An 11,244-nucleotide genomic window follows, 5' to 3' on the forward strand; every position below is an offset into this window, starting at 1 on the left:
ATCAGGTGTCTCACAGGAAATATAACCTCCAAACTGAAAGGAAATCTATGACTACCATGTTTACAGGTGAAAAAACAACCAATCCAACATCACTTTGGCAAAGCCTATGGCAAACAAAGCTACGATTTGATAAAACGTGTTTGTATCTCTTATCACTCTGAGGATTCAATCCAAGTATTTATTTTGAGATGTCTTTGTTATATCAATGCATAAAATGCAATTACAGGTGAATATGAATGCAAAACAAAAAGTCATGTCAACATGGTGTATTTGAAGTGATCCAAACCTGCAAACTGAAGTAACAAAAAAAGAAAACATAACCTAAAAATGTATTTTCATTGTATCTTCAAACAAAAACAAAACGATTTTGTACAGCATCCTACATATAAGCTGTACCCAAAACACTTAGCAGACTTTAATACAACAATTGCAGAGTTAAGCAGCAGAAGAGGAAAACAATTAAGTGCTGCAGGCAAGGAAGAAAACATAAGCTCTCAGATGGGATTTGAAACAAAAGGGAGAATCAAGATAACTTTGTCTCCTGTTTCAAGTCTAGAAGAAATAAATGTCATAAAGCAGTATCAAAATGATTCTGTTTACCTCAATAGCATCATCCATTTCTGTGATCTCACACAATCATTTCAGCTCATTTCTGAATTAGGGAACTCTTTCGCTGGAGAGTTGTCATCGCTGAGGTCACTGTAGCTGTCACTGTTAAAAGCAATATGCAGTCAGAAGGAAATACAAGTATTGTATTTCCAACCCTCCAACCCAGGTGATGCATATGACAAACACTTTCCTCAAATGCAGCCGATTTCCAGAAAACTACTTTAAGCTCATGCTCAATTTGAATATTTTAGAACGCCTTCCTCTACAGGATTGGGCTTAAGTTTGGAGTCTAAGAACTGATGAGAAAAAATATTCCACCATATAAACAGTATGTTCCATTTCTTTTCGCTTGGATCATGTACATTCATTCTATAGTTTGCTGGTGCTGTGTGCCTGCAACCATGATCAACAACAAGGAGAATAACAGGTATTCAGAGGAAGACTAAAAGGAATTTCTCCTTTACGATAAAGAAAATTACTGTTTTGACCAAAGAAAAAGTTAAGACAACTTCATTTAAACAGAATGCTTCAATTTATTCTTAACTTAAATTTAATTCTACAAATTTTTGCTCTTTCAGTCAGAACATAAATCATTTTCATTGCACCAACCAATATCCTGGCAGTTTTTTCTGAGGTTTTATCCCCTTCTGCTGTTTTCTGAGAGTAGACTGGTTTTCACAGAACAAGCTGCCATGCAAGTGACCATTTTATAAGTGGCCAGAACAAGTAAACAGTGAAGGACAGGAATCACCACAGCAACTGAGAGAAAGAAGTGCCCACAAACCGCATTTTCAGTCAGCTGTGATGCCTATCGGGTCTCTAGGTTTATCTTAACTCTAAGTGCACCTCTTCAAAACAACCTCCAGCCTCATCCTCCCCCTACTACACTTCACTTCTACAGTCTGTTTTCCAGATACTTGAATTTCCCAAGGTGAGAAGCCAGCAAAGGGAGCCCAGGGAACTGACAAGTACATTTGAGCGGCAATAATTCTGGTCAGTTCTGTGGCACATCGGGGCGCGGGGTACGGTTAACAGAGGACAGGTGGGGACCTCAGACCTCTGGTCAGTTCTGTGGCACATCGGGGCGCGGGGTACGGTTAACAGAGGACAGGTGGGGACCTCAGACCTCGTTTGTGTGGGTACAGCAGTGGCAGCCCTGGGTACCAACTCTACTCCAGCCACTGCACGCCTCTCTTGTCACACCTACTCATCACATACACCTGCATCCTCCAGCCATCAGGACCTCAGTCACGTCACGCTCCCCACCTGAGGGCAGGATCTCCCACTGAGACATCAAGCACACAACCAGCCCATGACCCACCCAGACACAGCCTTATCGGTTGAGCCGCAGTGACTGCCTGCTGTGGAATGTTTCAAGGGGAACTATGTAACCCCACAGCTGGAGATCTTTGATCTAGACTGCCATGTGGAACAGTGAACAAACTGCGCCCAGTTACACTGGTGCTTGCTACTGAGCACTGCTTTGTCGACAGTGTTTCACCCTCTCTTTGAGAAAAAAAAAAAATAATCAAAGATTAAGTAAAAACACAGCCATTTAATAGAGTGGGACAGGAGGAGCGGCACCAACAGTCACCTCATTTAATTTCTACCTCTGACTGTTGGGAAAGGCTCCCACAGTTACAGCAAATCACTGTACCAAATTCTGTGCAAGGCAGCATAGATATTCCGAGTGTTCTAACATTCAGGCTTTGCCTACAGCATTCTGCCCTTTCCTTACATGACATGCAAGTTGTTGATGCGGTTCTTATAAAGAACGTGTCATATCAGGCTAGTGAGAAATGCTCACTTTGATCATTTCACCAGCTGGCAAACAATTACACAGTTCAAGTGAGGAAAGTGTTAAAGAGTATGATCAAGCATGCCAGATGCACACAGACAAACACAACATCACCGACGTTGTACTTACTTCTTTCTGAAAGTACCCATGGAAACATGGAATAAAAATTCAGTATTATTAAAACAGTTCTGCATTTTCACATCACAGCAAAACAGCAAACATTGCCCACAGAACAGAGGGTAAAACTGTGATTGCAGAGTGCCGCGTAATCTCATGATAGCCCTGGTTTAAGTGGCAGTCACAGCCCAAAAGCATATGCCAGAGCTCCATGTGCAACACAGTACGGGAGACAAATGCTTAAGTAAAAATGCCCAGGGGCCAATGAGTGGAGAAGTGGCCAGCTTCATCTCTTGAAGACAGTTAGGCGCTGATCCCCACCCAGCACGCTCATCATCGGTCCTCCCCCACCCAATGACATGGGTTTCAGAGGCAATCGCCCATAGAAGCAGTCACACAACGCTGGCTGCTTCCGTCATTTCATTGACTTACCACCCCAACTTCTCAGGCCTGTTTCCAGTTTGCAGCAGCTGAGGGTCACTGGGCTAGCCACTAGCCCAGGGGCTAAAACTCTTACTCAGCCAATGACAATTCTGTTCCTGTTTCCACACTGCCCAGTTCAGCACAAGGTTTGACTCCACACCCCAAAGTAGGGCCCTTGTCACTGCATTCTTGACTGTTTTGCAGGAGCACCTCATGGTCTCCCCTACTTTAGGGCTGTCCTGCTGGGTGTAACTCAGTTTTATCTCTAACAGGCAGGGCACAGTGGCAAGAGAGGTAGGGGAAATATCCAAGTAAGGGTCAGCCCTTGGGCTTCAGACTCAGGTAACTGTCAGTCTCACAGTTTCAGCTGCTGGAATGATATCTCTAAGCACCCCCAGAAGCTGTGGCATCACATTACCAGGAAGAACTTGGGCTCCAAGGAAACCTGAACTTCTGCAAGAGTTAAGCTGCCAGTGGCCCTTGAAAGCAAAAAGGGAATCATGAGTCTTGGCATATCTGCATCTGGGTGCTACAGCTTCAAACCAGTGCTGATGTCCAGTTTGTAAGATTTACTGTGATTTGAACTCAATTGATAAGTAATTGATGAGCAATCTGAAAAAAAAACCTCAAGGTGGTATTAACCACAAATGAGTCATCACCTCTCTTCAGAATAAATAGGTACTTCCTTCTAAATTACACTGAGTTGTTCCACAGATATGAAACACAAACCCCAAATGGATATTTTGTGCTTATAGTTGCTAATATTATGTAACCATACTTAAATGTGCTGGCTATGGAAGCAGTGGTGGTGGAAAAGCAAATAAGCCCGGCTTTTACTTTATTAAATTCTTTTTCACACTGAGCCCTCAACTGAAAAAATATGCTTACATTTCCTTCAGCAAGTTTTCTCTCAGTTTGTGTACAAATTAATTAGTAACTATCTCAGGCAGGAACCTGACACCCACTTCATCTTGTTTGCAACCACTCCCACAACAGCGGGCTCCAATCAAAAGGATCTAAGGAGCAGATCTATGGCCACCACAGTGGTTCTGTTCTGTCTTTTTTTTTTTTCATGGGATCTGGAGTACAAAAATGTGGACAAGAGAAAAACAGAACAAAACGCAAGAGTATGCAATGTGACTGCATCTAGTCAGTCACTTCAGTCTTCAAGATGAAGAATTTTGGTCACTTTGATCCTTACACCAAATCTACCTGCAGTTAATGGAAATACGTTCACTGCAAAGTGAAACATCAACCAGTACCAAACTGGTGTCTCACTTTGCAGTGAACTGCAACATATTTCCCAATTGGGGCAAGGAAACCATCCTCTGTTGTGAAATTACATTACGGGGTTTTGTTTTGTTTTGAAGTTCAGTCATCCTCAGATCCCTGTCTTCTCAAGAGTAAGCAATAAAAAGCGCTTTCCCCTGCGTGTGCTCCATTACTTCCAAATTCTTGCCCTTTTCAGATCTCTCTGTTCTACTGACAGAGGCATCATCATACCTCTGCTATGCATCAGGCTAAAGCACAGAAAGAGCCAAGATGAGAAGATTCCCTATTGGTATGGTATGGAAGGCAGCTGATCGCTGGGGCCACATGGCATGAATCATAGCTGGAATGCATCACCTCAGCAACCATTTTCAGATACAAAACCACTAGAATTAAGACTCAAGAACAATTTTAAACCTATATTTCTCAAACAGCTGCTCAAAAGCACCAAACTGCCTGCTTTCAATGTTTTTATTAAGAAACAAAGGCAATTGTAAAATGGGTACTCCTTGAACATTCTGGTTGTTTCATTTGGAAAATCCAGATCAACATTTTTTAAAAACAAAGGATTTGACACAGTTTCAGAGAGGCTTTTTTCATCCTTTTTTAATGTATGACTGACAAAAAAAGTCCTTTTCCAGAAATGTAAGCAATTTAAACAATTGTTACAATAATGCCATTCCCTGCAAAGGCAGGAGCCAAGCTAAGTGTATTTCTTCCTCAATGCAACTTAAAAGATAAATGTAATTACATTTAGTACAGGCTGTGGCTGTTTAAAACAAACAATCGTTATAGCTTTCGAGAACCTAGCAAAAAGCAGCCTGTCAATTACTATTATTTATTCCCCCCCCATAAAGCTGAATGATTAAAATTATTATACTCATTAAAACATTATTTAAAGTAAATGCATATTTGATTTTGCAATGGTTATAATTGCAGTCACCCATATTTCTCAGTGCATATTTTTATGATGATTATATGATCATAAAAATTGGCATATATCATTTATTATGATGCCCATCGTTATATGATCCCATGCTTCCATGAAACATCATTTCATTAAGGAATCCCTCAGCACATTCCTAAGACTCCGCAGTTCCAACTTGCCAGACATCTGCACTCACATAACTGGACCTAGGATAACGGTTTTATTATGACCCAGCATTACAAAAATCACAACCAAGATACCAGAACATATCTGGACGTTATAAAAACTCCCAGCTGAGTCTCATGCATGGGATTCAATTCATATTGCTTTAGACATCTTCATCTGAGACAGCTGCCACCAGCTTCTTACAGTCAATGGAGAGAAACTGGCACTTGTAGAGTATAATGCTTCTTTCTGACCCACTCAACCATTACCATGAGCTCCTATGATTTGGCTCCTTTGAAGTGCATATTAACTAAAGAAAAAGATTTGGGGTGACTAGCTCAGAAGTGTCTTCACTGTAAACATCTAACATTAAAATGACAAAGTAACTGCCATAACTAACCATTACTAAGTTCATCACCAAGTACCACTGTGGTTGAGAAGGGACTTCCCCTAAAACTTTTTCTGTAGTTTTCTGTAAGAGCCCTGAGGGAACCGATAGGTCTTAGTTGCCCTGACCATCCTCTTCTGGGGCCTCCACCAATGGGCCCAGGAGCCCTGGCCCCGAGTCCTTGCCTAAGCTATGTCACAGGCATGTCTGTACCCATCTCCGTAGTTCGGTAATCACTTGTCAGCTGGACTTCTGGACTGACCTCAGACCTGATTCATAACTTTGCTCTTCTGCACTGGACTGTCTGTAGGACATGGTGACTGTCACTGGAGCCAGTCCACTTGCCTTCTTTGGCGACTGTGGCACTGACTCCAGGTAGTGAGCACACTGTCCCTACTAGTAAAGCTGCTACCCCTGGCTCCTGGATTGCCTTCTTTCATGGAGCAGCCCCTCTCTTGCTGCTCTCTTGACAGTCTTGAAGCCACAAGACTTCCTTCACTTTCCTCTGAAATGTCTGGATTTGACCAATGGCAGAAATATGATGCTGTGCCAGATGTGTTAATGGTTGGGGACAATGTATAAGGGACATCAGAGATAGCGCTGGCCATATCTCCTTTGTCCCTCATACACCAGAACATGTCACACAGGCTGTTTACTGTTCTGTTCATAGGCTCTTTCCCAAACCTCCCTACACAGCTGGTTTGGAAGACAGCTGGACTATGTTAGTGCAGTAAGCACCATACGGACAAGCTTTCTGAGGTTTTTTTCTTTATGCGCCACTCCTTCTGTCCTCTGGCCACTTTTGTTCCTTGTCTCTGAACACAATTCATAAGTCACCTTTTATTAATAACCTGCTCAGAACTTAACAGGTTACTCTGTGACTAGATGGCCTTCCATTAGCATATTCACTAATGACTTGCAAAAATTTCTTCTGGCAGCAGTACTAGTTGCCCCCGCTTTCTCACCTAGGAACATCTCTCACTTCCTACATTTCCTCCCATCTTCTGGACATTTGCATTTAAATTATTTATCTTTAGCCTGTTACTCTCCTCTTCCAAAGAAACACAAGACTTCATTACTTTCAGCTCAGGTTTATAAATTCTCTATATCTTTTCATGTTATTTCTTTGGTCTGAATAGTGCTTTCAGCTCCTCTTTGAATTATATTATTTGTAAATATCATTAATACACCATAGCCTAGTGTTGCAGGCCATTAATAAAGATGTTGGTTGAGGAGAAAGAAGAAATAAAGCCTCCTGATGCTAAACTTGCTCTGGGAAAAAAGAAAACCAGCAACATGGCTTTATTGTACATCAGTGGTTTTGCAATCCACATGACACTTTTCCCAAAGATAAGCCAGTTTTTATTACTTTTTTTCAAGTGAAATTCTGTAAGACTCAGTAAAAGCCAACAATACATCTGAAGTTCCTCTCTTTATCCACTAGTTTTCTATTAAAACCTTTTGGTTTCTCTTAAAATGCAGCATATTTGTGGGTATTGTACACTTTCTGAGCACCTCCTGTGTTTCTAGTGCTCTCTGTCCTTTAAAATGAAACGCGTAAACTGGCAGCCTCTCACCTTCCTCGGCTCCTTATGAAATGGTGACTTCAGTATTTCCATGGAAAGATTTGGAAAAGATCACGATTTAAAAGCATTCACAAGGAAATGAAGTGCATGGCTTTGATGGTTGGGCACTCATGCCATAAAGCACAAGAGGTTGAAACCACAAAGGCAACTTAGATGCCCAACTACGACTCCAGGTAGCTAAGGAATAACTCATCACTGAGTTACTCCAATCCTTTGCTCAGTTCTTAACTGCTTCTGTACACACCTAGTTCCTGGGAACTAAGTTTACCCCAGAGGATGCATTCCAGTCTCAAACGAGGTATGCTCATGCCTATGTGTAAGCATTCTCAGGCTGCCTACCAGACTATGCCCCACAGAAATTTAAGAGAAGGTTTATTCACTTTTATTTATTGACGGCACTCTCCCGGCAGGTGTGATGCATCTTTAAATTTACTGTTTGCTTTGCTTAGAAGCTAGGGCTTCTGTCCAGGTGTCAGATGTTCTAAAATTGCATCCTAATTTCAGTACTGTTAAATGTTCTGGGATAATGATTTCCTGAGAAGAATCTCATGCTGAAATATGTATTTCCTTTTGTCTCAGGACTTCATCATCAACTCTCTTTTTAGTGTTTTTAATAGCCCAGTTTAGGTAATCTGCTCAACTTGCTAGCCTCCACAAATTCTTTCAGGTTACATCTTTGCTCGAGTCAACAGCGTGACTACAACTCATGTAGGCAGTGGTGGATGAGGTGAGCAGAAAATCCCCTCCTCAGATTTGTTTCAGTCTTGTTATGACACGCCTTAGCTTCGCTGTTCAATGAAATCACTGGCACTGTGGGGTTTAAAGGTTTAAATTGCAAATCCTTTCCACTCAGCAGGTGGATATGTTAATATGATTGGGTGTGCTGTAATTAGCACTGAAATTCCCTCCTGAATGTTCTTCCCTGCAAAATGCTCCTCTTTTAGCCTCCAAATGTTTTTCTATTCCAATTCTCTTTCTCAAGACAAAGGGGTTTGCTTGATTGCTGTGTAACCAGGTACATGGTAAAATTCGTATTTTTATATATAACATTTTGGGGTATGAATTTTTGTCCCTGCTAAATGTCTAAGTGTTGGTTAGAGCTTACTGTATGAACATGAAGAAAAAGAGCTGGGTACACTTTTTTATTGATTGTATATTAATTCAAATAAGTGTAAGTGTGGCACATTCAGTAATTGCTGAAACTTAAAAGTCAAGGTTAGAAAACGTATTTGCTGTAAGGCTAAGGTATTTACATTTAAATTAGCGAGATATGCAGATCACTCATTCAAAAAAAGTAATTTTTCTTTATCTCAGAGACACAAATAGATATACTTATGAAAGGAAGCAGTAAACAAAAGGATATTGGGACCTGGGGAACAAGATGAACTGTGAAGCAGAGAATGCCCACAAGAGGAAAGGACTGAAGAACATTGTGCTTGAAGAATCCCCTCCTGCCAAGCACCACAAAAATTTGACTTGTGTAATGCACTAGCACAAATTTTAAAAGGTAATGTTATGACCAGTAATAACAATGACAGGCTAAGTTAATAGGAGTATTTCAATCAAACTGTAGTTTGCAGATCAGAAAGAAATTCTCTGTATGTACATCATTGTGCAATTGGCCAGGGTGAACAAAGAGGAAGTGCGTTTATGAAAGATAACTGACACCCATACGGACAAGAGTACCAAAACAGATTGATCTGGTCTGGCTTGACTATTTTCCGTTACTACTGAAACCTGAATAAAATTTCTATTTCTCACTTAAAAAAAGGACCTAATTTTAAGAATAGAAAGCAATGCTCAAAAAACAAACCCAGAACCCCAACCAAAACTAATAAGTTTGGAGCCTTGTTTACAGGAAAAGCTAGTAAGTCAGGGCTGGATCTGTTCTGTGTTATTATTCAGTCATCATTCTGTGATTATTTTTTAAATATTTTTTCATTTTTGTACCCTAGGCTGCCCTCTGACCTCTTTATTATTGTTACTGTAATGAAACTGTAACTAATATCATTCAAATAAACAAGAATGAGTTAACACTGGCTAAAAGCTATTGCTTCATTCAACAAACCAAAAACTCCGTGTCCAAGGCAACTGGGACAAAGGATTTTAGTTTGGCTGAACCATACAGTTTTGATCTAGATCCAAACCCTTCCATAAGATCCCAATTGTTTTGTTTCAGGCCTGTCTCTGCTAGATGGTATTAATTATTTAGCTACTGCAAAATAAAATCAGTGTTTTCTTTTTTGTTAACATCATCATTCAAATACAACTAGGTAAGAATTTCACTTCATTGTTTAATCCTCTAGGAAATCTCTCTCCCGGTGAAACTACTGTTAATGAAATTTAACACAGGAAGCCACTAACTTCACGTGAATTTACTACAGGTTTTTTACTTCTTTCGGGTTATAATGTATGGATCTGGCTTTAGCCCTAATAGCTTCTGAAAAGGAGGAAGTCAAGAACTGTGCTTGCTGCTTACAGATATTTTTACACCAGGATTTGTGTTAGGCATGCACAGGAACAAGTAAATCAATACATGAAGAACTCCTTTTCCTCTTCTGGACTTCTGAGTTGAAGGATGGGACAGTCCCCGCAAAAATGTGACTGTCAAACTGCAGGCAAGTAAGAAAGAAAGATTACCTTGGAGACAATTTACATCCACGTTGCAGGTACGCATTGAGTGTCCCAGTGGCTGCTAGCAACAGTCCAAGGTACGGAGGAGAAGGTTTCATAGGTCTTGAGGAAAACTCTGGGTGGAACTGAACTCCCACAAAATATGGGTGATCTACAAGACAGATGTCAAAGAAAATTATAAGATGTAGGAAGAAGATAGTCGAACAACTGTTAGAAAAAAAAGTTAATTGAAGATTTCACACGAGTCCAGAAGCCAGATCAGCATGTGTGAATTTAAGGGCAAGGCAGCAGGAACCCTAACTTTTTCCATGAAAAGCAACTGACAACAGAGGCATAACGTTAGTAAGGCAAATTAAGGAAAAATCATCCTGTGATTCAAATTTAACGTGCACAATGTTGTAATTAAAAGGTGAATAATAAACCTGTACAAACATGTGCGCACAGGGGGAGGGGGGAACAAGCACAAAGTCTACATTTATCACGTTATTTTCATAGTATTTTGGTTTCCAATACATATTTATGCATGTATATTCAGAATATGCACCCATACATATCTGAGGGAGAAATAAAAACAGTTCCTAAAAGACCAAGCATTACCATACAGCAACTATTTACACACCAAGAGATGGATATGAAAGCAACATACAGAGAAAACTGGAGGGGGAAAGCTTCGAATAATTAGGCCTGGAAGGGATCTCCTGGGACATTAAGTCCAGTCTCCTGTTATTGAATGCAGCTACATTGTGTAGTCTCATGCACAAAGGGTCAAGGTTCTGCTGTAACACCCCCTAGGGTTTTTTGCTCCCACTAGAAAGCTCTTCTGATACCCTCTCCTTTTGCTTAGAAACCTCTCCTAATTCACAGGCCATCTTTGTTACAGGCAACTTATATCTATTTCTTATGCCTCTTTTCTTTCCTGCTTTTTGACCTGTGTGATTAAGGATGACAATCATAGAATCATAGAATGGTTTAGGTTGGAAAGGACCTTGAAGATCATCGAGTTCCAACCCCCCTGACATAGGCAGCGACACCTCCCACTAGACCAGGTTGCCCAAGGCCATGTCCAGCCTGGCCATGAACACCTCCAGGGATGGGGCCTCAACAACCTCTCTGGGCAACCTCTTCCAGTGTCTCACCACCCTCAGAGTGAAAAATTTCTTCCTAATGTTTAATCTAAACCTGCCCTCTTCCAGTTTAAAGCCATTCCCCCTCGTCCTGTCACTACATGCCCTAGTAAAAAGTCCTTCCCCAGCTCTCCTGTAGGCCCCCTTTAGGGACTGGAAGGCTGCTATAAGATCTCCCCGGAGCCTTCTCTTCTCCAGGCTGA

The 11,244-nt window shown here is 41.0% G+C and overlaps 1 protein-coding gene across 1 annotated transcript in view; it reads right to left on the reverse strand.

Moving 5' to 3' along the window:
* CTPS2 (CTP synthase 2) overlaps positions 1–11,244 on the reverse strand; it is a 73,895-nt gene that overhangs the window by 1,272 nt on the left and 61,379 nt on the right. Inside the window, exons 16-17 of the mRNA XM_009884674.1 lie at positions 9,924–10,068; positions 601–711 (exon numbers count right to left, since the gene is read on the reverse strand). Coding sequence (XP_009882976.1) covers positions 642–711; positions 9,924–10,068 — 215 coding nt within the window. The 3' untranslated portion in view covers positions 601–641. The remainder of the gene's footprint in view (positions 1–600; positions 712–9,923; positions 10,069–11,244) is intronic.

Source organism: Charadrius vociferus, unplaced genomic scaffold (genome assembly GCF_000708025.1).
Source record: "Charadrius vociferus isolate BGI_N301 unplaced genomic scaffold, ASM70802v2 scaffold200, whole genome shotgun sequence".
NCBI lineage: Eukaryota > Metazoa > Chordata > Aves > Charadriiformes > Charadriidae > Charadrius > Charadrius vociferus.